This window comes from Pristiophorus japonicus, unplaced genomic scaffold, assembly GCF_044704955.1.
Source record: "Pristiophorus japonicus isolate sPriJap1 unplaced genomic scaffold, sPriJap1.hap1 HAP1_SCAFFOLD_343, whole genome shotgun sequence".
Taxonomy (NCBI): Eukaryota; Metazoa; Chordata; class Chondrichthyes; family Pristiophoridae; genus Pristiophorus; species Pristiophorus japonicus.
Window position 1 is genome coordinate 350,313 of NW_027253248.1, and position 27,404 is coordinate 377,716.

The following is a 27,404-nucleotide window of genomic DNA, read 5'->3' on the forward strand; positions in this document are numbered from 1 at the left end:
GTTACCTTTTTCAATACCCTAGGATGTAGGCCATCGGGTCCAGGGGATATATTGGCTTTCTGCCCCATTAATTTCTCCAGTACCATTTTTTTTACTATTACTAACTTCTTTCAGTTCCTCATTCTCTCTAAAGCCGTGGTTCTTCAGTAGTTCCAGCAAGTTTTTTGCGTCTATTTCCATGAGGACAGACACAAAGTATGCGTTTAATTTCCCTGCCATTTCATTGTTTCCCATTATAATTTGTCATGTCTGAGCCTGTAGGGGATGCACATTTACTTTTGCTAATCTATTCCTTTTTATATACCTATAGAAGCTTTTGCGGTCTGTTTTTTTGTCTCTCGTTATTTTATTCTCATATTCTTTTATCCTTTTCTTTAGGAATTTGTTGGTCATCCTTTGGTGAATTCTATAATCTTCCCAATCATCAGGCTTACTGCTCTTTTTGGCAACATTATCAGAATATTCCTTTGATCTAATACTATCTTCAACTTCTCTTGTTGACCATGGTTGGACCGCTATTCCTGTGGGGTTTTCATGCCTTAAATGAATGTATGTTTGTTGTAAATTATGTATTAATTCTTTAAATGCTAGCCATTGCTTTTCTACTATCATACCTTTTATTGTAGTTTCCCAGTCTACTTTAACCAACACTCCCCCCTTGCCTACATAGTTTAATTTGTGTAGATTTAAACCCTAGTTTCGGATTTAACTAAATCACTTTCAAACATAATATAAAATTCTATCATATTATGGTCACTCTTCCCTAAGGACCCCTTTATTGCAAGGTTCTTAATTAACCCTTTCTTATTGCACAATACTAGATCAAAAATAGCCAGTTCTCTAGTTGGGTCCTCAACATACTGATCTAGAAAACCATCTTGTATACCTTCCATGAATTCGTCCTCCATACAATAACTGCAAATTTGGTTTTCCCAGTCTATATGCAGAATAAAGTCCCCCATAATTATTGTATCACCTTTATTACATGCACCTCTAATTTCATGATTTATACAGTGCCACTGTAGTTTGGGGGCCTATGAAGAACGCCAAATGTTTTCTGCACCTTACTGTTTCTTAGCTCCACCCAAACTGATTTTACTTCTTGATTTTCCGAGCTAAGATCCTTTCCCTCTACTGTCTTTATCCCATCCTTTAATATCAGGGCTACCCCTCCTCCTTTTCCATTTTTCTATCTCTTCTAAAAGTTATGTATCCTGGAATATTTATTTCCCAACCGTGGTCATTTTGCAACGACATCTCCGTAATAGCTATTAGATCAAACCTATTAATTTCTATCTGCGCTATTAAATCATCTATTTTATTGCGAATACATCATGCATTCAGAGATAGTGCCTTTAGCTTGGACTTTTATTCTATTTTTCCCTGATGTCTCCTGAGTCAGTAATGTCCTATTACCTTTGTTACGCTCTGTCCCTTCCTGACCCACTCTGCTTATTTTACCCAAAACTCTGCTCTGGAGCCTTGACATGTCTCTTGTTGCTTTATCTCTATATCTAAACTGTGCTGTACACTTTTCTGAATCCCCCCACCCTTGCAACCTTCATTAGTTGAAAGCCCTGTTTACTGCCCTAGTTATTCGATTCACCAGGACACTGGTTCTAGCCCAGATCAAGTGGAACCCATCCTAACAGAATCGCTCCCTCTTTACCCAGTGCTGATGCCAGTGCCAGTAAAGCAAAACTCATGCCTCCCACACCAATCTTTGAGCCACGCACTTAATGTTCTAATCTGCTTAACCCTATACCGATTTGCTCCAGGGAAGGGGCAGTGTGTGATGTCCCTGTGGGGTGAGTGAGTTCAGTGGCTGACCCCGAGTTGCTCCATGGAGGACAGTGTGTGATGTCCCTGAGGGGTGCAGTATGTTCAGTGTCTGACCCGGAGCTGCCCACATTCCTCCTGCTCTAGAGGCCAGTCTCGCATCTCTCAGTCGGAGTTAATTGGTGAGACAGCGTCACCTACTGGACACCAGCGGCATTTCAAGGCAAATCATGTTCAGCTCCATCCGAGAGAAATCCAAAACCAACCTTGCTGATTAATTTCATTTTATTATCAATTGTTTAACAAAGTTTAGCTCCATTTGTTGCAGCTTTCAGTGTTTGAAGAAAACTCTTTAAAAAGAGTTAAGTATGGATGCAAATACAAATCAGCATTATTTTTATCTGACCCATTTCACATTGATTTTAGAATCATAGAAGTTCATAGCATGGAAGGAGGCCATTTCCGCCCATTGTGTCCATGCCGGCCAACAAGAGGCTATCCGGCATAATCAAACTTTCCAGCTCTAGGTCCATAATCCTGCAGGTTATGGTACTTCAGATGGACATCCAAGTACTTTTTAAATGTGGTGAGGGTTTCTGCCTCCCCCACAACCTACTCAATAAATTTCCCTTCAAATCCCCCTGAACCTTCTACCAATTACTTTAAATTCATGCCACGTGGCTGTTGACCCCCTCCGCTAAGGGAAATTGGGCCTTCCTATATCCACTGTATCTAGGCCCCTCATTATTTTATACACCTCAATGAGGTCTCCCCTCAGCCTCCTCTGTTCCAAGGGAAAAAAATCCAGTCTAACCAATCAGTCCTCATAGCTAAGATTCTCCACTCTCGGCAACACCCTTGTAAATCTACTCTGTACCCTCTCCAGTGCAATCACATCCTTCCTGTAATGCGGCGACCAGAACTCACGCAGTACTCCAGCTGTGGCCTAACCAGTGTTTTATACTGTTCAAGCATAACCCCCCTGCTCTCGTAGTCTATGTCTCAGCCTGCTACTTTCAGGGATCTGTGGACATGCACTCCAAGGTCCCTTTGTTCCTCTACACATCTCAATGTCCTACCATTTAACGTGTATTCCCTTTCTTTGTTGGCCCTCCCCAAATGCTTTACCTCACACTTCTCTGGATTAAATTCCATTTGCCACTGTTCTGCCCACCTGACCAGTTGATTGATATCTTCCTGCAGTCTACAGCTTTCTTCTTCTTCTTCATCAACCACACAGCAGATTTTATCATCTGCAAACTTCTTAATCATACCCCCTATATTCAAGATCATTGACGTATACCACAAAAAGCAAGGGACCTAGTACGGAGCCCTGCGGAACCTCACTGGAAACATCTTTCCAGTCACAAAAACACCCATCAACCAATACACTTTGCTTCCTGCCTCGGAGCCAATTTTGGATCCAACTTGCCACTTTGCCCTGGATCCCATGGGCTTTTACTTTTATGACCAGTCTGCTATGCGAGACCTTATCAAAAGCTTTGATAAAATCTATATACACTACATCATATGCTTTGCCCTCACCAACCCTCCTGGTTGCCTCCTTGAAAAATTCAATCAAGTTAATCAGACATGACCCTCCCTTATCAAATCCATGCTGACTGTCCTTGATTAATTGGTCCAATAACCAGAATATTAAACTGTGTTATAGGGGTAATCAATAACAGCAGAAAAAAAACCGAACTTTCAAAATGGACATGATTCAGTTTGGGATAACAGCAGAATCCAAACCCTGCAATCACTTGTGAACTCGCTGGTGTGTCAGCAGGTTGGATGACTGAGTGAATCCTTTCCCACACACGAGGCAGGTGAATGGCCTCTCCCCAGTATGAACTTGCTGGTGTGTCAGCAGGTTGGATGATTGAATGAATCCTTTCCCACACACGAAGCAGATGAACGGCCTCTCCCCAGTATGAACTCGCTGGTGTTTCAGCAGGTTAGATGACTGAGTGAATCCCAGGCCACACGCAGAGCAGTTGAATGGCCTCTCCCCAGTGTGAACTCGCTGATGTGACAGCAAGTGGGATGACCGATGGAATCCCTTCCCGCACACTGAGCAGATGAACGGTCTCTCCCCAGTGTGAACTCGTTGATGTGCCAGCAGACGGGATGACACAGTAAATCCCTTCCCACACTCAGAGCAGGTAAACGGCCCCTCCCCAGTGTGAACTCGCTGGTGTGTCAGCAGGTGGGCTGACTGAGTGAATCCCTTCCCACACACGGAGCAGGTGAACGGCCTCTCTCCAGTGTGAACTCGCTGGTGTGTCAGCAGGTTGGATTTCAAAGTGAATCCCTTTGCACACACAGAGCAGGTGAACGGTCTCTCCCCAGTGTGACTGCGCTGATGAATTTCCAGTACAGATGGGCAATTGAATCCCTTCCCACAGTCACCACATTCCCACGGTTTCTCCATGGTGCCGGTGTCCTTGTGTCGCTCCAGGTTGAACAATCAGTTGAAGCCTCGTCCACACACAGACCACGTGTACGATTTCTCCACGCTGTGAATGGTGTGATGTTTTTTCAGGCTGTGTAACTGCTTAAAGCTCTTTCCACAGGCAGTTCACTGGAACACTCTCACTCGGGTGTGTGTGTGTGTCTTGGTGCTTTACCAGTCACACTGATGTTTGAAATCTGTTCCCTCAGAGAAGAGACAAACATTTCTCCTTCCGCATTCAAAGGTTGATGATATTCAAGTCCTGAGGAATTGAGTGATTCTGTCAGATCTTAACGTGATGTTTGGTTTGAGTTCCCCGTCTGCAAATCCACCCCTTCTAATACCCTGGAAAAGGAGTTTACAAAAATAATTACGTCAAGTACAGGACAGAAATTCAGAATAGATAATTCTCGATTCTATGGAACATTCTTTCCTCCTAGTTCTTCCAAAGATGTAAATCCCCATCCCATACATACTGTCCTGAAATTCAAACACATTGCACGTCTGAAGACACCTTGTCCTCTGATAAGTTTTCACCACCAACTCTGGTTGGATTCAGTTCTACACTCACTGGTTCCCCTCCCTCTCCTCCCCTGAAGGTGCTGACTCTGGCTGGGTTCAGTTCCACACTCACTGGTTCCCCTCCCTCTCCTCCCCTGAAGGTGCTGACTCTGGCTGGGTTCAGTTCTACACTCACTGGTTCCCCTCCCCTGAAGGTGCTGACTCTGGCTGGGTTCAGTTCTACACTCACTGATTCCCCTCCCTCTCCTCCCCTCCCCTGAAGGTGCTGACTCTGGCTGGGTTCAGTTCTACACTCACTGGTTCCCCTCCCTCTCCTCCCCTGAAGGTGCTGACTCTGGCTGGGTTCAGTTCTGCACTCACTGGTTCCCCTCCCTCTCCTCCCCTGAAGGTGCTGACTCTGGCTGGGTTCACTGGGACACTGAAGCCCCGCCCACACATTGTTCTGTCACAAAGATGGCCACGCATGCGCTCTATTGAGCGATGACTCACGATGGCCGCGCACCAACCTGCAACTGTCCTTTACAAACATGGCGACTGTCAATCTGGGCCTGTTCCCGCGAAAACGCCCGGGAGCTGCAAACTCGAGACCTGTTGTTTCTTAGTCCGGGTTCGCGACGTGCACCAGGTGTTTATGAAGCCCACCTGTCGAGTACGTTACTCTCCTGCGCCCCGCAGTTTCACGTTCAACCCCAAACTGTGTCCGGCCTCCGCCCGCTCACAGCCCGCGTCCGCTCTGAACAATGGCACAATGCGCATGCGCCACATACAGCCCACGCCTGCGCACTGGGCTCCTCGAGTGAGATGACCTCCTGACGTCACAGAAAGGCGTCGGTAGAGCGCAGGCGCAATGTTTAAATTAAAAAAACAACTTCGCATTTGTTTATTTTATAATAAAATGATAAAGCTGAGAATCGTATCATAAAAATAATCTGACTGCTGCGAACCTTTCATGAATTAATCGCGGTTTTTAAAGTTCTCTCCGCAGTTGCCAAGGGAGACGGGGCAGGTCCGTCAGCCGCTGACCGGAAGTGAGGGTTGCCAGGAGCGACGGCGAGGCTGGGCCGCGCGGACAAAGTCGGAGCGGAGGCCCCGGGGACAGCGAGCGGGAGAGAGGCGGCTCTGTGGGTCCCGCTGGCGGTGGGCGGGGCTGCAGGGGGAGGGGGCCACAGGGGGCGGGGTACAAGAGGAGCTACGTGTGGGGGGGGAACTATAGGGGGCGGGGCTAGTTGGAGGTGCCAAGGGGGAGGGGCTACAAGGAGAGGGGGCGGAGCTACAGTTTGACGGTGGAAATGCAACAACCCCTTGTTGTTAATATCACCCCCTTCAGTTTCCCCCCCTACCCCCCGCCCCCGCCCAGTATAGCATGGAGCTGACCGACCTGGGGAGGCTTCACAGTTTCACTCCTGGACTGTGCTCGGTTAAGGGGAGAAGGCTGCAATTAGCAGAGACTGGTTGGGCCGAATGGCCTGTTTCTGTGAAGGGCGGGTAAATGGAGCTGAGGGCGCGCTCTGATTGTGGGATCTTTCTATGCTGGCGTTTCAGAACATTAAAAAGTGGGACAGATCGAGGCCACGGGCTACAGGAGGAACCGGAGGTCACGTCCTACTCCTGCCTCCGCCTGGCAGTAAGGTCACCACCCCTGACCCCTCGTCAAATGGTTTGCCCGCTCGGGTCACCCTGACCCTGCCCCCCAGCCCAGCAAGATAGCAACGCAGGTACTGGCGGAGGGGGAGGAGGGGATACGCGTGGGACCTGTCCACACAGCGCTCGCAGGGAAGGCCCAGTCTCCATCCCTGGCCCCGTCTGAGTTAACCTGATCTCGGCCGGTGTGCAGGAATAGGGACATGATTGGAGCTTGATGTCCCGGGGCTGGGCTGGGGGTGATGGGGTTTGCAAATCAGCCGGGATCGCTGTTCCTACTCGCTGTCCAACGGCCCAAGAATTCAAGAGCAGGGAGGTTATGCTTGAACTATGTAGAACACGAGTTAAGCCACAGCTAGAATATTGCGATCAGTTCTGGTCACATTACAGGGAAGATGTCATTGCACAGAGGAGATTTATAAGGATGATGCCCTGGATTGCAGAATTTTAGCTATGAGGAACGATTGGATAGGCTGGGTTGGTTTTCTTTGGAACAGAGGAGGCTGAGGGGAGACTTTTCTGATGTGTATAAAATTAAGAGGGGCCTAGATAGAGTGAAGAGGGTCAACAACCATTCGGCATAGATTTAAAGTAATTGGCAGGAGGATTAGAGGGGATTTGAGGGGAAATTTCTTCACACAGAGGGTTGTGGGGGTCTGGAACTCACTGCCAGAAAAGGTGGTAGAGGCAGAAACCCTCACCACATTTAAAAAGTGCTTGGATGTGCACTTGAAATGCCGTAACCTACAGGGCTACGGACCAAGGGCAGAAAAACGGGATTTAGCTGGATAACTCTGTCGGCCGGCGTGGACATGATGGGCCAAAATGAATTCATTGTGTGTTGTAAATTTCTATGATTCTATGACCCTTGTGAGGGGGTAAGCATGTATGGAGTGTGCATAGAGCCTGTGTGCAGGAGAGGCAGTGTTTAGGTGGTTGCGAAGCCCCTCACAGGCGAATAGCTCGTCAGCAAAACCTGACATCCCAGTGTGGGGGTCATTGCCTCGAAAAAGAGGAGATCTTGGAACATTATTGGAGAATATCAGGGGTTAGTTGAAGGAAGACATTTATTGCTGACTCCTCTATGACACCAGTCTCTGTCCGATCTTTTACAGATGTCAGGCTAGATGTCACTCCCGTGTCCTTGGGCCCAGCCCGGGCTCAAAGCCAGCAGAGGGTTACCCCAACATCTGGGGCGAGTTCACCTCAGTCACCAAGTAAATACCTACACACTCCCCGGGTCTCCCTGTAAAGACCGACACACTCCACGGGAACTCCCTGGAAATACTGACACACTCCCAGGGACTCCCTGTGCTACTTACACACTCCCCGGAGACACCCTGCAAAAACTGACACTCCCAGGGACTCCTGTAAATATGGACACTCCCAGGGAGCCCCTGTAAAATACAGACACATTCCTAGGGACCCCTTGTAAATACAGACACATTCCTGGGGACCCCCAAGAAATACTGACACACTCCCGGGGACTACCTGTAAATACAGATACACTCCTGGATACCCCCGGTAAACACTCCCGGGGGACCCGTGTAAATACAGACACATTCCTGGGGACCCCCTATAAATACTGACACACTCCCGGGGACTTCCTGTAAATACCGATACACTCCTGGATACCCCCGGTAAACACTGGCACACTCCCGTGGGCCCCGTGTAAATACAGACACATTCCTGGGGCCCCTGTAAATACAGACACATCATTGGGGGTCCTTCTAAATACGGGCACACCCCTGGGGACTCCCGTAAACACTGACACACTCCTGGAGACCCGCTGTAAATATAGACACACTCCTGGGAATTTCCTGTAAATACTGACACAATCCTGGCGACTACTTGTAAATACTAACACACTATCGGGCGTCCTTGTAAATATGGGCACACTCCTGTCGACACCCTTTTATTACTGACACACTCCGCGATACCCGCTGCAAACACTGACACACTCGCGGGAACTCCCAGTAAAAAAACGACACAATCCCGAGGACCCCCTGTAAATACTGACACACTCCCTGGGACACCTCCTCTAGATACTGACACATTCCCTGGGGATCCCCTGTAAACACTGACACACTCCCGAGGACCCCCTGTAAATACTGACGCATCCCCTGTGACACCTCCTGTAGATACTGACGCATTCCCTGGAGATCCCCTGTAAACACTGACACACTCCCAAGGAGCCCCTGTAAACACTGACACACTCCCGGGAGCTCCCAGTAAAAACCGACACAATCCCGAGGACCCCCTGTAAATACTGACACACTCCATGGGATAACCCCTGAACATACTGACATATTCCCCGGGGATCCACAGTAAATACTGCCACACTCCCGGGGACCCCCATAAACATTGACACACTCACAGGGACCCCTTGTAAATACAGACACACTCCTGGGGACACCCTGTAAATACTGATACACTCCCGGGGACTACCTGTAAATACAGACACCCCCGTACATGCTGACACACTCCCGGGAACTCTCGATAAATACTGACAACTCCCAGGGACCCCCTGTAAATACCGACACACTAACGGGAATCCCTGTAAATACTGACACACCCCTGGGGCCCCTCTGTCAAATCTGAGACACTCCCGGGGACCCCCAGTTAAGTACTGACACACTCACGGGAACCCTCTATGAATACCGACACACTATCGGGGATCCTTGTAAATACGGGCACACTCCCGGGGATCGCCTGTAAATACTGACACACTCCCGGGGATCCCCTGTAAATACTGACACACTCATAGAAACATAGAAAATAGGTGCAGGAGTAGGCCATTCGGCCCTTCGCGCCTGCACCACCATTCAATAAGATCATGGCTGATCATTCCCTCAGTAACCCTTTCCTGCTTTCTCTCCATATCCCTTGATCCCCTTAGCCGTAAGGGCCATATGTAACTCCCTCTTGAATATATCCAATGAACTGGCATTAACAACTCTCTGCAGCAGGGAATTCCACAGGTTAACAACTCTCCGAGTGAAGAAGTTTCTCCTCACCTCAGTCCCAAATGGTTCTACCCCTTATCCTAAGACTGTGTCCCCTGGTTCTGGACTTCCCCAACATCGGGAACATTCTACCTGCATCTAACCTGTCCCGTCCCGTCAGAATCTTGTATGTTTCTATCAGACCCCCTCTCATCCTTCTAAACTCCAATGTATAAAGGCCTAGTTGATCCAGTCTCTCCTCATACGTCAGTCCAGCCATCCCTGGAATCAGGCTGGTGAACCTTCGCTGCACTCCCTCAATAGCAAGAACGTCCTTCCTCAGATTAGGAGACCAAAACCAATATTCCAGGTGGGGCCTCACCAAGGCCCTGTACAACTGCAGCAAGACTTCCCTGCTCCTATACTCAAATCCCCTTGCTATGAAGGCCAACATACCATTTGCCTTCTTCACCGCCTGCTGTACCTGCATGCCAACTTTCAATGATTGATAAACCATGACACCCAGGTCTCGATGCACCTCCCCTTTTCTTAATCTGCCGCTTGAAGGGAGGGGTTTAAGGGATGGAGAATGCTAGCGAAATAGGGAGGGTGTAGTGGCTGGAGGTTGTAGAGATAGGAAGGGGTGTGGGGGCTACAGGAGGTTATAGAGATAGGGAGGGGTGTAGGGGCTGGAGGATGTTACAGAGATAGTGAGGGGTGTCAGGGCTGGAGGAGGTTACAGAGATCGGGAGATGTGTAGGTTCTGGGGGAGGTTATAGAGATAGGAAGGGGTGTAGGGGCTGGCCGGGGCTAGCAAGATAGGGAGCAGTGTAGTGGATGGAGGTTATAGAGATAGGGAGTGGTGTAGGGGCTGCAAGAGGTTACAGATAGGGAGGGGTGTAGGGGCTGGAGGAGGCTAGAGATAGAGGGGTGTAGGGGCTGGAGGTACAGAGTTGGGAGGTTTGTAGGGGCTGGAGGAGGTTACAAGAATAGGGAGGGGTGTGGGGGCTGTAGGTTACAGAGATAGGGAGGGGTGTAGGGGCTGGAGGAGGTTACAGAGATAGGGAGGTTTGTTGGGGCTGGGGGAGGTTAGAGAGGTAAGGCGGGTTGTACGGCCAGCTGGAGGTTACAGAGATACAGAGGGATGATGGGACTGGAGGATGTTACAGAGATAGGGAGTGGTGTAGGGTGGGAGGAGGTTACAGAGCTAGGGAGGGGTGTAGGAGCTGGAGGAGGTTACAGAGATAGGGAGAGGTATTGGGGCTGGAGTACGTTACAGACATAGGGAGGGGTGTAGGGGCTGGAGGAGATTATAGAGATAGGGAGGGGTGTAGGGTGGGAGGAGGTTACAGAGCTAGGGAGGGGTGTAGGGGCTGGAGGTTACCGAGATATGGAGGGATTTAGGGGCTGGAGGTTATAAAGATCGGGAGGGTTGTAGGGCTGGAGGTACAGTGATAGGGAGGTTTGTAGGGGCTGGAGGAGGTTACAGAGATATGGAGGCGTGTAGGGGCTATAGGTTAGAGAGATAGGGAGGGTTATAGGAGCTGGAGGAGGTTATAGGGATAGGGACGGGTGTAGGGGCTGGAGGAGATTACAGATAGGGAGGGATGTAGGGGCTGGAGGAGGCGACAGAGATAGGGAGGGTGTAGGTTCTGGAGGTGGTTACAGAGATAGGGAGGGTTATAGGGCCTGGAGGAAATTAAAGATACGGAGGGGTGTATGGGGCTGCAAGAGGTTACAGATAGGGAGGTGTGTAGGTTCTGGAGGAGGTTATAGAGATAGAGAGGGAGTAGGGGCTGGAGGAGGCTAGCAAGATAAGGAGGGATGTAGGGGCTGGAGGTTGCAGAGATAGGGATGGATGTAGGTGCTGAGGTTTACAGAGATAGGGAGGGTGTAGGGCTCGAGGAGTTTACAGAGATAGGGAGGGGTGTAGGGGCTGGAGGTTACAGAGCGAGAGAGAGAGAGAGGGAGGGGTGGAGGGGCTTTGAGAAGGTTACAGAGAAGGGAGGGATGTAGGCCTTGGAGGAGGTTACAGAGATAGGGAGGGGTTTCGGGGCTGCAGAAGGTTACAGAGATAGGGAGGGGTGTAGGGGCTGGAGGAGGTTGCAGAGATAGGGAGATGTGTAGGTGCTGGAGGAGGTTAGAGATTGGGAGGGTTGTAGAGGCTGGAGGAGGTTACACAGAGAGGGAGGGTAGTAGGGACTGGAAAAGGTTACAGAGAAAGGGAGGGGTGTAGGCCTTCAAAGAGGTTACAGAGATCAGTAGGGGTGTAGGAGCCGGAGGAGGTCACAGAGATAGAGAGATGTGTCGAGTCTGGAGGCAGTTAGAGAGATAGGGAGGGTTGTCGGGCTGGTGGAGGCTACAGACATAGGGAGGTTTGTAGGGGCTGGAGGAGGTTACAGAGATAGGGAGGGGTGTAGGGGCTGGAGTAGGTTCCAGATATGGGGAGGGGTGTAGACCTAGGAGGAGGTTACAGATTTGGGAGGGTTGTAGGAGCTGGAGGAGGTTACAGAGCTAGGGAGGGGTATAGGGGCTGGAGGTGGTTACAGAGAAAGGGAGGGTTGTAGTACTGGAGGAGGTTATAGAGATAGGGAGGGTTGTAGGGGCTGGTGCAGGCCAGCGAGATAGGGAGGGGTGTAGTGGCTGGAGGTCACAGAGATAGGGATGCGTGTAAGGGCAGGAGGTTACAGAGCTGGGAGGGGTGTAGGGTCTGGAGGCGGTTCGAGAGATAGGGAGGGGTGTAGGGTCTGGAGGCGGTTAGAGAGATAGGAAGGGTTGTGAGGCTGCAGACGTTAGAGAACATAAGAAATAGGAGCAGGAGTAGGCCATACGGCCCCTCGAATCTGCTCTGCCATTTAATACATTGCTGATCCGATCACGGACTCAGGTCCACTTCCTTGCCCACTCTCCATAACTCCTTATTCCCATGTCGTTGAAGAAACTGTCTATTTCTGTCTTAAATATATTCAATGTCCCAGCTACCACAGCTCTCTGAGGCAGCGAATTCCACAGATCCACAACCCTCTGAGAGAAGAAATTTCTCCTCATCTCAGTTTTCAAATGGGCGGCCCCTTATTCTAAGATAATGCCGCCCCCTAGTTCTAGTCTCTCCTAACAGTGAAAACATCCTCTCTGTATCCACCTTGTCACCCTCCTCATTATCTTATACGTTTCGATAAGATCACCTCTCATTCCTCTGAATTCCAATGATCAGAGACCCAACCTACTCAACCTTTCCTCATAGGTCAACCCCCTCATCACTGGAATCAACCGAGTGAACCTTCTCTGAACTGCCTCCAAACCAAGTATATTTTTTGTAAATATGGAAACCAAAACTACACAGTATTCCAGGTGTGGCCTCACCAATACCCTGTACAACTGTAGCAAGACTTCCCTGCTTTTATACTCCATCCCCTTTGCAATAAAGGCCAAGATACCATTGGCCTTCCTGATCACTTGCTGCACCTGCATACTATTCTTTTGCATTTCATGCACAAGTACCCCCGAGTCCCGCTGTACTTTGCAATCTTTCTCCATTTAAATAATAACTTGTTCTTTGCTTTATTTCTGCCAAAGTGCATGACGTTACACTTTCCAATATTATTCTCCATCTGTCAAATTTATGCCCACTTACCCTGTCTATGTTCTTTTGCAGATTTTGTGTGTCCTCCTCACACATTGCTTTTCCTCCCATCTTTGTATCAACGACAAACCTGGCTACGTTACAATCTATATTAACGACTTGGAGGAAGGGACCGAGTGTAAATAGTTGGGGTCCCAGCACTGATCCCTGCAGCACCCCGCTGGTTACTGTTTGCCAACCCGAGAATAAACCATTTATCCCTACTCTCTGCTTTCTGTTCGTTAGACAATCCTCTATCCATGCTAATATATTACCCGCAACCCCGTGAATATTTATATTGTGTAGTAACCTTTGTGGCACCTTGTCAAATGCCTTCTGCAAGTCCAAGTACACCACATCCACTGGTTCCCCTTTATTCACCCTCTTTGTTACGTCCTCAAAGAATTCTAGCAAATTTGTCAAACATGGTGATAGGGAGGGGTGTAGGGGCTGGAGGAGGTTAAAGAGGTTGGGACGGTTGTAGGGGCTGGAGGAGGTTACAGAAATAGAGAGGGTTATAGGTGCTGCAGGTTACAGAGATAGGGAGGGATGTAAGGGCTGGAGGTTAGAGATAGGGAGGGGTGTAGGGGCTGGAGGAGGTTTCAGATAGGGAGGGGTGTAGGGACTGGAGGAGGTTACAGAAAAAGGGAGGGGTATAGTGCTGCAGGAGATTACAGAGAAAGGGAGGCATGTAGGGGCTGGCAGAGATTATAGAGATAGGAAGGGGTGTAGCGGCTGGAGGAGGCTAGCGAGATAGGGAGGGGTGTGAGGGCTGGAGGATGTTACAGAGAAAGGCAGGGATATTGGGGCTGGAGGAGGTTATAGAGCTAGGGAGGTTTGTAGGGCTGGAGTTTGAGAATAGCGAGGGTTGTAGGGACTAGAGGAGGTTATAGAGATAGCGGGGGGGTATAGGGGCTGGAGGAAGTTACACAGTTAGGGAGGGATGTAGGGGCTGGAGGAGGTTACAGAAATGGGGAGGAATGTAGGGGCTGGAGGAGTTTAGAGATAGGGAGGTGTGTCGAGGCTGGAGGAGGTTACAGAAATGGGGAGGGGGGGAGGGGATTACAGAGATAGGAAGGGGTGTAGGGGCTGGAGGAGGTTACAGAGATAGGGAGGGTGTAAGGGCTGGAGGAGGTTACAGAGATAGCAAGGGGTGTTGGGGCTGGAGGAGGTTAGAGAGGTAGGGTGTGTTGTAGGGGCTGGTGCAGGCTAGCGAGATAGGGAGGGGTGTAGTGGCTGGAGGTCACAGAAATAGGGATGCGTGTAAGGGCAGGTGGTTACAGAGAAAGGGAGGGGTGTAGTGCTGCAGGAGATTACAGAGAAAGGGAGGCATGGAGGGGCTGGCGGAGATTATAGAGATAGGAAGGGGTGCAGGGGCTGGAGGAGGCTAGCGAGATAGGGAGGGGTGTAGGGGCTGGAGGATGTTACAGAGAAAGGCAGGGATGTTGGGGCTGGAGGAGGTTACAGAGATAGGGAGGGGTGGAGGGACTGGAGGAGGTTACAGAGATAGGAAGGGGTGTAATGGCTGGAGGAGGTGACGGGGACGGGGACGGGGACGGCCTTCCCCGCCCTCCTCCTGTTCTGTGACAGCCGACAAATTCAGATTGTGTTTGAGTCAGCAAGTGAAAGATCGGGGGCGGGGCGGGGGCATAAAAATTAAATCACATGGTAGGCCAGAGGAAGGGGCTTTGGAGGCCATGTCCGTCCCGTGGGCCGTATGTTTGACGCCCCTGATCTACCTTGTCAAGCCCCGTCAGAATTTTGTATGTTTCAATGAGATCAGCTCTCATTCTTCTAAATCTAGAGAATATAGGCCTAGTTTACTCAATCTCTCCTCATTGGACAATCCCTGCATCCCAGGAATCAGTCTGGTGAACCTTCATTGCCATCCTCAATGGCAAATACATCCTTCCTTAGATCAGCAGCCAAAACTGTACACAATTCTCCAGGTGTGGTCTCACCAGGGTCCAATATAATTGCAGTAAGACATCAAAGAGCAAGTAATTATTTCAATCGAAAAAGATTGCAAAGTGCTGCAGTACAGCGGGTCCTGGGGATACTTGTGCATGAAACACAAAAGGATAGTATGCAGGTACAGCAAGTGATCAGGAAGGCCAATGGTATCTTGGCCTTTATTGCAAAGGGGATGGAGTATAAAAGCAAGGAAGTCTTGCTACAGTTATAAAAGGTATTAGTGAGGCCACACCTGGAATACTGTGTGCAGTTTTGGTTTCCATATTTACAAAAGGATATACTTGCTTTGGAGGCAGTTCAGTGAAGGTTCACTAGATTGATTCTGGAGATTGGGGGGTTGACTTATGAGGAAAGGTTGAGTAGTTTGGGCCTCTACTCATTGGAATTCAGAAGAATGAGAGGTGATCTTATCGAAACGTATAAGATTATGAGGGGGCTTGACAAGGTGGATGCAGAGAGGATGTTTTCACTGATGGGGGGAGTCTCGAACTAGAGGGCATGATCTTAGAATAAGGGGCCATACATTTAAAACAGAGATGAGGAGGAATTTCTTCTCTGAGGGTTGTAAAACTGTGGAATTCACTGTGGAAGCTGGGACATTGAATAAATTTAAGACAGAAATAGAGAGTTTCTTAAACGATAAGGGGATTTGGGGAACGGGCAGGGAAGTGGACCCCGAGTACATGATCAGATCAGCCATGATCTTATTGAATGGCGGAGCAGGCTCGAGGGACTGTATGGCCTACTCCTGTTCATATTTCTTATGATCTTAAGTTTACTCTTATCTTCAAATCCTGTTGTAATAAAGGCCGACATACCATTTGCTTTCTTAATTGCATGCTGTGCCTGCATACTAACTTTCAGTGATTCGTGTACAAGGACACCAAGATTCCTCTGAACATCAACATTTCCCAATCTCTCACCATTTCAAGTAGCTGTTTCCAGTCCACTTTGGCTAAATCACATCTCAGCTTCGTAAAATTGGCCTTTCCCCAATTGAGAACCTTTATTCCTGGTCTATCTTTGTCCTTTTCCATAACTACCCTAAATCTAACTGAATTATGATCACTAGAACCAAAATGCTGTCCCATCGATACCCCTTCCACCTGCCCAGCTTCAGTCCCTAATACTAAGCCCAGAACTTCCCCCTCTCTTTTTTGGCTTCCTACGTACTGGCTAAAAAGATCCCCTGGTTGCTGACCCCTCTGTGAAGGGAAATAGGTCCTTCCTATCCACTCTACCTAGGCCCCTCATAATTTTATACACTTCATTAAGGTCTCCCCTCAACCTCCTCTGTTCCAAAGAAAACAAACTATTAAGAGGGTTGGTGGGATAGAGGAGGTTAGAGATAGGGAGGGGCGAGGCCGTGAAGAGATTTGAACAAGAGGATGCGTATTTTAAAGGCTGAAGCTACCAGCCATCTTGCCCAGCAGAGAATGTGACTCACTACCAACAGGAAGCATTTTACTTAACTACTACGAATGCATAATGAGGGGAAATCAATCTCTGTACCTTTAACTAATAGCGACATGGAAAGAGGGAAATGAATGACCTTTAAATACCTGGTCCACTTGGCAATGAAGTGTCTGAAACTCAGAACAGGAAATCCAGGGAAATAAAATACTGACTGATATTAAACTGTTTTGCTGAAAAATGAAATCTTGATTTAACTTTTAAAAGTTGAATTGTTTAACAGAGGTTTACACTGACTCACCTGACAGGCCGACTCAGGATCCACCCCTCAAACACCGCGATTGGTTGCAGAACATGCTGCTCCCTGGGCCCTCCGGCCTCTGAGCTCTCTTCCTGTTGGTTCCCAGGGCAATCAATCACCACTCGCCAACATTACGCTGCCAGATTAAGTTGAGGGGCTCGGAGGAAGAACTAAATTGAGGCCGTGAATCTGAGTTAAGAAATAAAATTAGAGAAACATGATTAAATGAATGAGGAGAGGCAATATAAACTAAAGGGTACAATCCTAAAGGGGCTGCATGAACAGTGAGAACTGCGGGTATATGTGCACAAATCACTGAAGGTGGCAGGACAGGTTGAGAAAGCAGTTAAAAAAGCTTACAGGATCCTGGGCATCACAGAGTACAAAAGGCAAGGAGGTTATGATGAACCTTTGTAAAACACTGGTTCGGCCTCAACTGGAGCATTGTGTCCAATTCTGGGCACCACACATTAGGATGTGAAGGCCTTAGAGAGGGTGCAGAAAAGATTGACAAGAATGATTCACGAGGTGAGGGACTTCAGTTCCGTGGATAGACTGGAGAAGCTGGGGTTGTTCTCCTTGGAGCAGAGAAGGTTGAGAGCAGAATTGATAGAGGTGATCAAAATCATGAGGGGTCGGGACAGAGTAGATAGAGAGATACTGTTCCCACTGGTGGAAGGGTCGAGAACCAGAGGAGACGGATTTAAGGTGATTGGCAAAAGAACCAAAGGCGACCGAAGAAAAATCTATTTTATTCAGCGAGTGGTTGGGATCCAGAATGCACGGCCTGAAAGGGTGGTGGAGACAGGCTCAATCACAGCTTTCAAAAGGGAGTTGGATAAGTATCTGAAAGAAAACATTTGCAGGGCTCAGGGAAAGGGCGGGGCAGTGGGACTAGCTGGGAGCTGGAACGGGCTTGACAAGCCAAATAGAAACATAGAAAATAGGAGCAATAGTAGGCCATTCGGCCCTTCGAGTCTGCACCGCCATTCAATAAGATCATGGCTGATCCTCTATCTCAACACCATATTCCAGCTTTTTCCCCATACCCATTGATGCCTTTTGTTTCTAGAAATCTATCTATCTCCCTCTTAAATATATTCAGTGACTTGGCCTCCACAGCCTTCTGTGGTAGAGAATTCCACAGGTTCACCACCCTCTGAGTGAAAAATATTCTCCTCATCTCGGCCCTAAATTTCCTACCCCGTATCCTGAGACTGTGACCCCTTGTTCTAGACTTCCCGGCCCAGGGGAAACATCCTCCTAGCATCCAGTCTATCCAACCCAGTCAGAATTTTATACGTTTCAATGAGATCCCCTCTCATTCTTCTAAACACGAGAATACAGGCCCAGTCGACCCAATCTCTCCTTATACGACAGTCCTGCCATCCCAGGAATCAGTGTGGTGAACCTTTTCTGCACTCCCTCTATGGCAAGTATATCCTTTCTTGGGTAAGGAGACCAAAACTGCACACAATACTCCAGGTGCGGTCTCACCAGGGCCCTGTATAACTGTAGTAGGACATCCTTGCTCCTGTACACAAATCCTCTTGCAATGAAGGCCAACATACCATTTGCCTTCCTAACTGCTTGCTGCACCTGCATGTTTGCTTTCAATGACTGGTGTTCAAGGACACCCAGGTCCCTCTGTACATCGACACTTCCCAAGCCATCATCATTTAAATAATACCTTGTCCATATGTTTTTCCTAACAAAGTGGATAATTTCACATTTATCCACGTTGTACTGCATCTGTCATGTGTTTGCCCACTCACTCAACCTATCTACAAAAGAACATAAGAAATAGAAGCAGGAGAAGGCCATACAGCCCCTCGAGCCTGCTCCGCCATTTAATATGATCATGGCTGATCCGATTATGGACTCAGGTCCACTTCCCTGCCCACTCCCCAAAAACATCTTATTCCCTTGTCATTTAAGAAATTGTCTATTTCTGTCTTAAATGTATTCAATGTCCCAGCTTCCACAGCTCTCTGAGGCAGTGAATTCCACAGGTCCACAACCCTCTGAGAAGAAATTCCTCCTCATCTCAGTTTTAAATGGGTGGCCCCTTATTCTAAGATTATGCCCTCTAGTTCTAGTCTCCCCTATCAATGGAAACATCCTCTCTGCATCCACCTTGTCAAGCCCCCTCATAATCTTATACATTTCGATAAGATCACCTCTCATTCTTCTGAATTCCAATGAGTAGAGGCCCAACCTCCTCAACCTTTCCTCATAAGTCAACCCCCTCATCTCCGGAATCAACCTAGTGAACCTTCTCTGAACTGCCTCCAAAGCATGTATATCCTTTCGTAAATATGGAAACCAAAACTGCACGCAGTATTCCAGGTCTGGCCTCACCAATACCGTGTACAACTGTAGCAAGACTTCCCTGCTTTTATACTCCATCCGCTTTGCAATAAAGGCCAAGATTCCATTGGTCTTCCTGATCACTTGCTGTACCTGCATACTAACCTTTTGTGTTTCATGCACAAGTACCCCCAGGTCCCGCTGTACTGCAGCACTTTGCAATCTTTCTCCATTTAAATAATAAGTTGTTCTTCAATCTTTGATTTTTTTTGCCAAAGTGTATGACCTCACACTTTCCAACATTATACTCCATCTCCACTCACTTAGCCTGTCTCTGTCTTTTTGCAGATTTTGTGTGTCCTCCTCACATTGCTTTTCCTCCCATCTTTGTATCATTGGCAAATTGGCTACGTTACACTCAGTCCCTTCCTCCAAGTCGTTAATATAGATTGTAAATGGTTGGGGTCCCAGCACTGATCCCTGCAGCATCCCATTGGTTACTGATTGCCAAACCGAGAATGAACCATTCATCCCTACTCTGTTTTCTATTCGTAAGCCAATCCTCTATCCATGCTAATATATTACCCCAATCCCGTGAACTTTTATCTTGTGCAGTAACCTGTTATGTGGTACAGAGAAACATAGAAAATAGAAGGAGTAGGCCATTCGGCCCTTCGACACTGCACCACCAGTCAATAAGATCATGGCTGATCATTCACCTCAGTACCCCTTTTCTGCTTTCCCTCCATACCCCTTGATCCTTTTAGCCATAAGGGCCATCTAACTCCCTCTTGAATATATCCAACGAACCGGCATCAACAACTCTCTGCTGTAGAGAATTCCACAGGTTAACAACTCTCTGAGTGAAGAAGTTTCTCCTCATCTCAGTCCTAAATGGCTTACCCCTTATCCTTAGACTGTGTTCCCTGGTTCTGGCCTTCCTCAACATTGGGAACATTCTTCCTGCATCTAACCTGTCCAGTCCCGTCAGAATTTTATATGTTTCTATGATATCCCCTCTCATCCTTCTAAACTCCAGTGAATACAGGCCCAGTTGATCCAGTCTCTCCTCATATGTCAGTCCTGCCATCCTGGGAATCAGTCTGGTGAACTTTCACTGCACTCCCTCAATAGCAAGAACGTCCTTCCTCAGATTAGGCGACCAAACTGAACACAATATTCCTGGTGAGGCCTCACCAAGGCCCTGTACAACTGCAGTAAGATCTCCCTGCTCCTCTACTCAAATCCCCTAGCTATGAATACCAACATATCATTTGCCTTCTTCACCGCCTGCTGTACCTGCATGCCAACTTTCAATGACTGATGTACCCAGGTCTCTTTGCACTTCCTCTTTTCCTAATCTGCCGCCATTCAGATAATATTCCGCCTTCGTGTTTTTGCCACCAAAGTGGATAACCTCACATTTATCCACGTTATACTGCATCTGCCATGCATTTGCCCACTCACCTAACCTGTCCAAGTCACCCTGCAGCCTCTTAACGTCCTCCTCACAGCTCACACCACCACCCAGCTTAGTGCCATCTGCAAATTTGGAGATATTACACTCAATTCCTTCATCTAAATTGTTAATGTATATTGTAAATAGTTGGGGTCCCAGCACTGAGCCTTGCGGCACCCCACTAGTCACTGCCTGCCATTCTGAAAAGGACCCGTTTATCCCGACTCTCTGCTTCCTGTCTGCCAACCAGTTTTCTATCCACGTCCGTACATTACCCTCAATACCATGTGCTTTAATTTTGGACACCAATCTCTTGTGTGGGACCTTGTTAAATGCCATTTGAAAGTCCAAATACACCACATCCACTGGTTCTCCCTTGTCCACTCTACTAGTTACATCCTCAAAAAATTCTAGAAGATTTGTCAAGCATGATTTCCCCTTCATAAATCCATGCTGACTTGGACCGATCCTGTCACTGCTTTCCAAATGTGCTGCTATTTCATCTTTAATAATTGAGTCCAACATTTTCTCCACTACTGATGTCAGGCTAACCGGTCTATAATTACCCTTTTCTCTTTCCCTCCTTTTTTAAAAAGTGGTGTTACATTAGCTACCCTCCAGTCCATAGGAACTGATCCAGAGTCCATAGACTGTTGGAAAATGATCACCAATGCATCCACTATTTCTAGGGCCACTTCCTTAAGTACTCTGGGATGTAGACTATCAGGCCGCGGGGATTTAACGGCCTTCAATCCCATCAATTTCCCCAAGACAATTTCCTGCCTAATAAGGATTTCCTTCAGTTCCTCCTTCTCACTAGACCCTCGGTCCACTAGTATTTCCGGAAGGTTATTTGTGTCTTCCTTCGTGAAGACAGATCCAAAGTATTTGTTCAACTTGTCTGCCATTTCTTTGTTCCCCATTATAAATTCACCTGAATCTGACTGCAAGGGACCTACGTTTGTCTTCACTACTCTTTTTCTCTTCACGTATCTATAGAAGCTTTTGCAGTCAGTTTTTATGTTCCCTGCAAGCTTCCTCTCATACTCTATTTTCCCCCTCCTAATTAAACCCTTTGTCCTCCTCTGCTGAATTCTAAATTTTTCCCAGTCCTCAGGTTTGCTGCTTTTTCTGGCCAATTTATATGCCTCTTACTTGGATTTAACACTATCCTTAAGTTCCCTTGTTAGCCACGGTTGAGCCACCTTTCCCACTTTATTTTTACTCCAGACAAGGATGTACAATTGTTGAAGTTCATCCATGTGATCTTTAAATGTTTGCCATTGCCTATCCACCGTCAACCCTTTAAATATCATTCGCCAGTCTATTCCAGCACCTTGTCAAATGCCTTCTGGAAGTCCAAGGACACTACATTCCATGGTTCCCCTTTATCAACCCTGTTCATTACATCCTCAAAGAATTCTAGCCTATCTAAATTGCCTTGCAGAGTCTTTGCATCCTCCTCACAACTCACAACCCCACCTAGTTTTGTATCGTCAGCAAACTTGGAAATATTACATTTGGTTCCCTCATCCAAATCATTTATATTGTGAATAGCTGGGGCACAAGCACTGATCCCTGTGGTGCCCCACTAGTCACTGCCTGTTACCCCGAAAAAGACCCGTTTATTCCTACTCTCTGTTTCCTGTCAGTTAATCAATTTTCAATCCATGTCAGTACATCACCCCCAATCCCATGTGCTTTAATTATGTTCCATAATCTATAGAATTTTGTAAGATGACAACCAATGCATCTACTATTTCCATGGCTACCTCTATTAGTACTCTGGGACGCAGATCATCAGGTCCTGGGGATTTATCTACCTTTAGTCCCATTAGTTTCTCCAGCACTATTTTCTTACTAATAATCATTTCCTTTAATTCCTCTTGCTCACTGGACCCTTGGTTCCCTCGCATTTCTGGGACATTATTTGTGTCCTCTTCTGTGAAGACAGAACCAAAGTATTGATTTAATTGTTCTGCCATTTCCTTGTTCCCCATTACAAATTCTCCCGTTTCTACTGTAAATGACTGGTTTCTCTCCCTCGCCTCCTCTGAAGGTGCTGGCTATGTTAGATCTGGTCCTGTGTAATGAGACAGAATTTATCAACAATCTCCTAGTAAAGGGTCCCCTTGGAATTAGTGATCATAGCATGGTTGAATTTCAAATTCAGATGGAGGGTGAGAAAATTGCATCTCAAACCAGCGTACTGAGCTTAAATAAAGGAGACTACAAAGGTATGACGGCAGAGTTGGTTAAAGTGGACTGGGAAAATAGATTGAAGTGTAGGATGTTTGATGAACAGTGGCATACATTTTGGAGATAGTTCATAACTCTCAAGACAAATATTTCCAGTGAGGAGGAAAGGGTGTAAAAGAAAAGATAGCCATCTGTGTCCAACTAAAGAAATAAAGGATAGTATCCAATTAAAAACAAGGGCATACAAAGTGATCAAAACTACTGGAAGGACAGAAGATTGGGAAGCTTTTAAAAGCCAGCAAAGAATGTCGGTGGATAGTCAAGGGGTTATGGGGGGGGGGGCGAAGGAACTTACCACAATCACAAAGGAGGTGGTACTCAGTAAGATAATGGGACTAAAGGCGAATAAATCCTCTGGACCTGGTGGCTTGCATCCTCGGGTCTTAAGAGAAGTAGCAGCAGGGATAGTGGATGCATTGGTTGTAATTTACCAAAATTTCCTAGATTCTGGGGATGTTCCAGCAGATTGGAAAACTGCAAATGTAATGTCTCTATTTAAAAAAAAGCAGCCAAAAAGCAGGAAACTATAGACCAGTTAGCTTAACATCTGTGGTTGGAAAAATGTTGGAGTCCATTATTAAAGAAGCAGTAGCAGGGCATTTGGAAAAGCATAATTCAGTTAGGCAGAGTCAGTATGGATTTATGAAGGGGAAGCCATGTTTTACAAATTTTCTGGAGTTCTTTAAGGATGTGCTGAACAGGGTGGATAAAGGAGAACCAGTGGATGTGGTATATTTGGACTTTCAGAAGGCATTTGACAAGATGCCACATAAAAGGTTACTGCACAAGATAAAAGTTCACGGGGTTGGGGGTAATATATTAGCATGGATAGAGGATTGGATAACTAACAGAAAACAGAGAGTGGGGATAAATGGTTCATTCTCTGGTTGGAAACCAGTAACTAGTGGGGTGCCACAGGGATCAGTGCTGGGACGCCAACTATTTATAATCTATATTAATGACTTGGATGAAGGGACCAAGTGTAAGTAGCCAAGTTTGCTGATGATACAAAGATGGGAGGAAACGCAATGTGTGAGAAGGACACAAAAAACCTGCAAAACCTCAAACAGGCTAAGTGAGTAGGCAAAAATTTGGGAGATGGAGTATAATGTTGGAAAGTGAGGTTATGCACTTTGGCAGAAAAAAAAAATCGAGGAGCAAGTGATTATTTAAATGGAGAAAGATTGCAAAGTGCTGCAGTACAGCGGGACCTGCGGGGTCCTGGTCCATGAAACACAAAAGGTTAGTATGCAGGTACAGCAGGTGATCAGGAAGGCCAATTATTGCAAAGGGGATGGAGTATAAAAGCAGGGAAGTCTAGCTACAGTTATACAGGGTATTAGTGAGGCATCACCTGGAATACTGCGTACAGTTTTGGTTTCCATATTTAAGAAAAGATATATTTGCTTTGGAGGCAGTTCAGAGAAGGTTCACTTCTTGACAAGGTGGATGCAGAGAGGATGTTTCCACTGATGGGGGAGACTAGAACCAGGGGGCATAATCTTAGAATAAAGAGCCACCTATTTAAAACTGAGATGAGAAGGAATTTCTTCTCTGAGGGTTGTAAATCTGTGGAATTCGCTGCCTCAGAGAGCTGTGGAAGCTGGGACATTGAATAAATTTAAGACAGAAATAGAAAGTTTTTTAACCAATAAGGGAATAGGGGGTTATGGTGAGCAGGCAGGGAAATGGACCTGATTCCATCATCGGATCAGCCATGATCTTATTGAATGGTGGAGCAGGCTCGAGGGGCCATACGGCCTGCTCCTGCTCCTCGTTCTTCTGCTGACTCTGGCTGGGTTCAGTTCCACACTCACTGGTTCCCCTCCCCTGAAGATGCTGACTCTGGCTGGGTTCAGTTCCACAGACTGATATCAATCACTTTGTTCCTGCACCAAGATGATGGCGCATGCGCTGCACGACTCACTGAATCAAGGTGGCGGAGCGCTGAACCTGCCTTCCTGCACAAATATGGCCGCCGTTAGCCTGGGCTTGTGACCGAGAGAAAGCCCCGAAGCTGCAATCGGCGATATTGCGGTTATTATTCTGAGCTTGCGGCGGGCACTGGTTGTTTATGAAGCCTCCCCGGCTCCCCGCTGGTCCATTACTTCGCTCCCTCCCGCTGAAAACGAAATTTCTGTGGAGCCTGTCAAAAACGATTCTCCTCCGCCATTACACGCACTGCGCATGCTCCAAGCACAGCCAGGACCCGCGCCTGCGCACTGAGCTCCTGTAGTCTGGATGCGGCACATTCTCCACCGCGGGGCATGTTGGGTACATAAGACCATGAGAAATAGGAGCAGGAGTGGGTCATACAGCCTCGCGAGCCTCCTCCCCATTCAATAAGATTTGATGGGACAGTCGAGGGGCAGCTTTACGCTTGCTAACCCGCGCTGTACCTGTTCTGCAGTGTTTGATGGGACAGTGTACAGGGAGATTAACTCTGTATCTAACCAATGCAGTACCTAACCTGGGAGTGTTTGGGACAGGCTGGAGGGAGATTTAATCTTTATGTAACCCATGCTGTACCTGCCCTGGGAATGTCTGGTGAGACAGCGTAGAGGGACTTTTACTCTGCATCTAACCTGTGTTGCACCTTCCCGAGGAATAGTTGATGGGACAGTGCAGAGGGAGCTTTACTCTGCATCTAACCCGTGTTGCACCTTCCCTGGGAATAGTTGATGGGACAGTGTAGAGGGAGAAATGACTCTGCATTTATCCCGTGCTGTTCCTGCCCTGGAGTGTTTGGGGGAGATAGACTCCATGTCTAACCTGTACTGTACTGGCCCTGGCAGTGTTTGATGGGACAATGTTGAGGGGGCTTTACTCTATATCTAACCTGTGCTGTGCATGCGCTGGGAATGTCTCGTGGGACAGTGCAAAGGGATCCTTGCTGTGTTTTTAATATGTGCTGTCCTGCCCTTGGACTGTTTAATGGGACAGTGTAGAGAGACATTTACTCTGTGTTTAAACCATGCTGTACTTCACGTGAGAGTGATGCAGCAGAGTGGAGGGACCTTTACTCTGTATCTATCCCGTGCTGTACCTGCCCTGGAAGTGTTTGATGGGACAGTGTAGAATGAGCTTTACTCATTATCTAACCCTGTGCTGTACTTGCCCTGGCAGTGTTTGATGGGACAGTGCAGAGGGAGCTTTATTCTGTATCTAACCAATGCAGTATCTACTCTGGAATGCTTGGGACAGTGTAGAGGGGGTTATACTCCATATCTAACCTGTGTTGTATCTGTCCTTGGACTGTCTAGTGGGACAGTATTAAGGAATCTTTACTTTGTATCTAAGCAAGGCAAGTATATCCTTCCTGAGATAAGGAGACCAAAACTGTGTACAGTACTCCAGGTGTAGTCTCACCAAGGCACTGTACAATTGTAGAGCGAAATTTGATAGGGTTACCCTTTATCTAAATTATGCTGTACCTGCCCTAGGATGTTTATTTGGAAAGTGTAGAGGGTGCTTTACTTAGTACCTAACCAATGCAGTACCTGCCCTGGAAGTATTTGTTGGGACAGTGTAGAGTGAGCTTTACTCTGTATCTAATTCCTGCTGTACCTGCCCTGGGAATATTTGATGGGATAATGTAGAGAGAGCTTTATGCTGTACCCAACCTGTGCTGTACCTGTCCTCTGAGTGTTTGATGGGGCAGTGTAGAGGGAGCTTTACTCTGTATCGAACCCGTGCTGTACCTGCCCTGCGAGTGTTTGATGGGACAGTGTAGACGGAGCTTTACTATGTATCCAAGTGTGGATAAATGGGTAATTTTCTGGTTAGCAAACCGTGACTAGTGGGGTGCTGCAGGGATCGGTGCTGGGTCCTCAACTATTTACAAACTATATTCATGACTTGGATGAAGGGGCCGAGTGTAATGTAGCCAAGTTTGCTGATTACACAAAGATGGGTGGGAAAGCAAATTGTGAGCAGGACACACAAAAATCTCCAAAGGGATACAGACTGGCTAAGTGAGTGGGCAAACATTTGGCAGAAGGAGTATAATGTGGGAAAATATGGGGTTATTCACTAGGCGACAGTCTGAGAATAAGGAGCCGTCCATTTAAAACTGAAATGAGCAGAAATTTCTTCTGAGGTTTGTAAATCCATGAAATTCTCTGCCCCAGAGAACTGTGGTTGCTGGCTCATTGAATAAATTAAAGGCGGAGATAGACGGATTTTTGAGTGATAAGGGAATAAAGTGTTATGGGGAGCAGGCAGGAAAGTGGAGCTGACCCCAAGATCAATCAGCCATATCCAATTAAATGGCAGAGCAGTCTCGAGGGGCCAAGAGGTCTACTCCTGCTCCTATTTCTTATATTATAATCTACCCTGTGCTGTACCTGCCCTGAGAGTGTTTGATGGGACAATGTAGATGGACTTCAGTCTGTATCTAACCCGTGCTGTACCTGCCCTGGGAGTGTTGTTGGGACAGTGTAGAAGGAGCTTTACTCTGTATCTAACCCATGCTGTATCTACCCGGGAATGCTTTGGACAGTGTAGAGGGAGCTGTACTCTGTATCTAACCCGTGCTGTACCTGCCCTTGGAATGTCTGGTGGGACAGTGTTGAGGGAGATTTACTCAATATCTAACAAATGCTGTATCTGCCCTTGGAATGGTTGGGACAGAGTAGAAGAAGATGTACTCCATTTCTAATATGTGCTGTACCTGCCCTGGGAATGTCTGATGGAACAGTATAGAGTGAGCTTTACTCTATATT

General features: G+C 47.4%; 2 protein-coding genes across 2 annotated transcripts in view; both read right to left on the minus strand.

The window, feature by feature from the left end:
- The window catches only part of LOC139250064 (zinc finger protein 239-like), a 307,496-nt gene that overhangs the window by 137,207 nt on the left and 142,885 nt on the right, over positions 1-27,404 (minus strand). The gene's annotated exons all lie outside the window — the stretch shown is intronic.
- LOC139250068 (zinc finger protein 850-like) overlaps positions 1-27,404 on the minus strand; it is a 96,845-nt gene that overhangs the window by 52,760 nt on the left and 16,681 nt on the right. Inside the window, exon 3 of the mRNA XM_070872648.1 lies at positions 3,551-4,136. Within this exon, the coding sequence (XP_070728749.1) occupies positions 3,551-4,136 (586 nt within the window). The remainder of the gene's footprint in view (positions 1-3,550; positions 4,137-27,404) is intronic.